The sequence below is a fragment of the Cupressus sempervirens genome, chromosome 7 (assembly GCF_028749045.1).
Source record: "Cupressus sempervirens isolate cs-2001-9-10 chromosome 7, ASM2874904v1, whole genome shotgun sequence".
Taxonomy (NCBI): domain Eukaryota; kingdom Viridiplantae; phylum Streptophyta; class Pinopsida; order Cupressales; family Cupressaceae; genus Cupressus; species Cupressus sempervirens.
Genome location: NC_143124.1, coordinates 359,828,334 through 359,832,160, shown reverse-complemented (window position 1 = coordinate 359,832,160; position 3,827 = coordinate 359,828,334). Strand labels below are relative to the sequence as shown.

Sequence of the window (3,827 nt, the reverse complement as noted above, 5' to 3'; positions counted from 1 at the left end):
TCCCTCAATTATTCATGCATTAGTAATTTAAATTTTCTTTAATAATAAAAGAATCTCTATTATAAAAAAATGTACAATATTATACAAGAATCTCATCTTTTACATTATTGATTTTTCACTATTTACATACACACAAAACAAAGTTTGAATTACAAGTTAACGTTATTGACTTTTCACTATTTACATACACAAAAAAAGTTTGAAATGTTCTTTTTTTAAAGAATTTGATGTCCCTTTGTGAACCATTCAACTTCACCCATTGACAATTCAAAATATTTTCAAAACAACAAACCATAGAAAATCATTTCTTAATATCACCAAATCTACTAGTCTCGAGCGAAATGATAATGACCTATCGAAGTCTGCTACGTGATTGACATCACTTTGTTTATAAGAAACAAAAAATAATGGGAACAAACAAAAAAGAAAATGGTTCATCTTGCTCATCATTGGAGCTACCGAGATAAAGGGATTACAAAAAACTACGCCTTCACGTGGACATAAATTTCTATAAAATACGGAGCTCTTGTGTCAAACGACATTTTACACGCTGCAATAAAGAAAAGCCACGAAATTGACGTCATATGCAGTAGATGTGATTAAAATCATTCAGCTACAATTAGATTTTAATCAAGCATCAATTTACACAAATAATTTATTTCTCTGCTGTTTCGACTTAGCTCAACTGAACGCCATACTGAATTCCATCAGCATTCTGGCTGTTAATACAAATTACATCTGGTGCTTTGGCTGACTCTCCATCCAAAGCTTGACTTACTTCTCTTTTGTATGTGTATAGCCAAGAGACAATCAGAAAGAAAATATAATTGAAAAAGCTGAGAATGGCTAACAAGGCATAATAGTAATGGAAACGTGAGGCATTCACGTTGTCTAATATCCAGCTCTGATGGCCCTTTCGCCCTGTAATGTCGTTTACAGCATTCAGAATAAAACTGTTGAGAAAGGCACCAATTCCTAGCGAGGTTGCGTACAATGAATTTCCCAAACTTTGCATACTCTCAGGGGCTTGATCATAAAAGAACTCCAGTTTTGCTACTTCTAGAAACCCTTCTGCCACACCTATTATACTAAACTGTGGAAGCAATGTGAAGATGCTACGAGGCACAATTGCATTCGCTTTATCTTCAAGCCCATTACTTTTAACAACACCCAACCTTTTAATTTCTGTTATCATAGCCGCTATCATGGCAATAGTATATAGTACCATACCAACTCCTATTCTCTGTAATATGGTTATCCCTCGTGGATTTCCAGTGAATCTTTTGCACACTGGGACTAATATGCTATTATAGATTAGAAGAACGAATAGCATTGATATTTGAAGAATAAAGCCAATGCTAGCTGCAGGAATTTCAAAGTTTGGACCCAAATGTCTATCTAATGTCATTCCCTGCTTTATGAAAAGTGTGCTGCATTGAGTTAACAAAGAGCTTGGGAGAATGAGAGCGAGCCAAATTGGAAGGATTCTCATCACGAGCTTCGTCTCCTCCACATCTGTCACAGTGCAAGGATTTGAGCCACTGGTATTTCCCACGGCTGCTTTCTCCATAAATCTGCCATTCAGAATCAAATCATAGAGATAATAACCTAAAATGTTATTCATTTTTCAATAATAAAATGCCCATTTGCAGAAATGGCATAGAACAAGAAAACTTAACCTAGAAAGTTATTTTAGGGTTAACTTCTAACCTCATAAGTTTTGTATGAGCAATTGGGTATCGACCCTGAGTAATGTACTCCTTTGAATCAACTTCATAAAGAAGAGAATCGTCTGTAGGAACCCTCGATTTCCAGTTCTTAATAACCATACCAATTACTCTGCCCATTCTCTTCAGTGGGCTACCGGCAGGAAGCTTGTGTCTATATAATGGAATTCCAATGATGAACAGAAAATAGGCTATGATTAGGGCACCGGTTATGATTCCACTGGCCAGTCCCCAGCTAATGTTGTCTTGAACATAAACAATCAAGGTCTGACCCAACAAACTTCCACAGAATACAAAAAAGATCCACCAATTGAAAAAACTGTTCTTCTGCAACTTTTCCTTGGTGTGAAAATCATCAAATTGATCTGCACCGAAAGTGGTTATGCACGGTTTGGTTCCTCCGGTAGCCAAAGCAAGGAGATACAAACCAAAGTAAAAAATCCCAATCTGCAGAGACGATGCCTTCTGGCAAACTTCATTTGGTTGGCATTCCGGTGGTTTGAGGGACTTCAAGGTAACTGCTAAAGTCATAATCCCCATTCCCTGCACCAAAGTTCACTTTGAGAATAAACCTAATGCATTGTTTTGGAGCCAGTTTATAAGAAAGGGAAAATAGTGATTACCAGAATATATACACAAGAAAATATGATGAATGTCCAGAAGCGGCCCAAATATGTATCGGCAATATATGCCCCAAGTAAGGGAGTCATCCATGTAGTTCCACTCCAATTGCTGACATTCCTAGCGGATGAAACTGTTCCTTCATGCAACTTGGTGGTCAGATACACCACTAGGTTTGCCCATATGCCCGCAAAAGCCATTCTCTCAGCAAATTCATATCCTGTATGCAAAATCAGAACCACAAACTTTGTAAAAGAAGAAAAAGAAACAAATTGACAACATTGAAAAGCTGAATGGACAGGAACGAATGATCAGATACCAATGATTAGAGAGCAAGCTCTCCAGACTCCAGTCTTTTCTCTAAAAACCGGTTTTCCCCTCAAATCCACAGACCCATCTAACGCCAATTCTGCTTCATCGACAGCCATGACTCCTCAATAAAAACTCAACGCATGTAATTATATTTTCTCAGCGCATGTAGAAGTTGAAAGGTATTGGATCATTTTGCAGATTTTATAGATCCCACCTGTATCCGCTGTCTTGTTTCTTCATATGTTGCAACCATTCCAGCACTTGTACAATATGAATTATTTGTCTCCATTATAGCAATGATTCTTTGTACGAGTTTTGTGGACATATGTTGTTCTAGATAAAAAGGAAATTTGTTTGATCCCACCATCGAAATATGATGTCCATTTTTGTTATATGGAAATGATTCTACTATACTGATATGGTCTTTAAAGTTTTTGGATTATCTATCTACACTACCAATTGTGCCTATATAGGCATATCTTATCTTCAAAATAATTTAGGAACGGAATTACTTCAATTAAGTTTCTAGAGTCTGAAGTTCTCATAATCAACAAATAAATCATTATATTTATTAAGTGTACTCAATCAATTGACACAAAAGCTTTTTGATCGTGTCAAACAAATCATTATATTGATCAATTGTACTCAAAAAATTGACACAAAATAATTTAGGAATAGAATCTACTTTAATTAAGTTTCTAGAGTCTTAAATCATTATATTTATTAAGTGTACCCAACCAATTGACACAAAAGCTTTTTGCTCGTGTCAAACTAATCATTATATTTATCAATTGTACTCAACAAATTGACACAAAAGGTTTTTGATCGTGTTGACTTGTTAAATATAGTATGTGACTCAATATATAATTAAGTATAATTTACTTCAAATCATACCAACATTTGTCAATTAGTTTTTATGGAAATGAATAGTAATATAATTTTTTCAACAATTATAGTTTTTACATGCAACAAGAATGATAGATCAAATTAATAACAAAATTTATAGTAAAACTAATTGGATGCTTAAACTCATAGAAATATAAGAAAGTAAGCTTTATACTTATGATATATTTGCATTTAAAAATATTGTTTATATTAGTTATAGTGCTTAAATGTATAATCAATATGTAGATAGTCATATATATTTAATATGAGCTTTATTTGTAA

At 34.3% G+C, this 3,827-nt stretch overlaps 1 protein-coding gene across 1 annotated transcript; it reads right to left on the bottom strand.

Moving 5' to 3' along the window:
- Nucleotides 1-594: 594 nt before the first annotated feature.
- LOC149546962 (protein NRT1/ PTR FAMILY 5.2-like) lies at nt 595-2,858 on the bottom strand. Its single transcript, XM_089794689.1, has 4 exons — nt 2,668-2,858; nt 2,351-2,568; nt 1,711-2,270; nt 595-1,574 (listed from the first exon to the last, which is right to left on the bottom strand). Exons 1-4 carry the CDS (start codon nt 2,774-2,776, stop codon nt 677-679), a joined length of 1,785 nt encoding a protein of 594 aa, XP_089650815.1. The 5' UTR covers nt 2,777-2,858; the 3' UTR covers nt 595-676.
- Between the last annotated feature and the right edge of the window lie 969 nt (nt 2,859-3,827).

Excerpts from the sequence above, each read along its gene's own strand:
- LOC149546962 (XM_089794689.1), bottom strand. The coding sequence starts at position 2,776 with ATGGCTGTCGATGAAGCAGAATTGGCGTTAGATGGGTCTGTGGATTTG. Across the intron at positions 2,271-2,350 it reads TTTCTTGTGTATATATTCTG|GGAATGGGGATTATGACTTT; the intron begins GTAATCACTATT and ends ACTTTGGTGCAG. Across the intron at positions 1,575-1,710 it reads GCTCATACAAAACTTATGAG|ATTTATGGAGAAAGCAGCCG; the intron begins GTTAGAAGTTAA and ends TCTGAATGGCAG.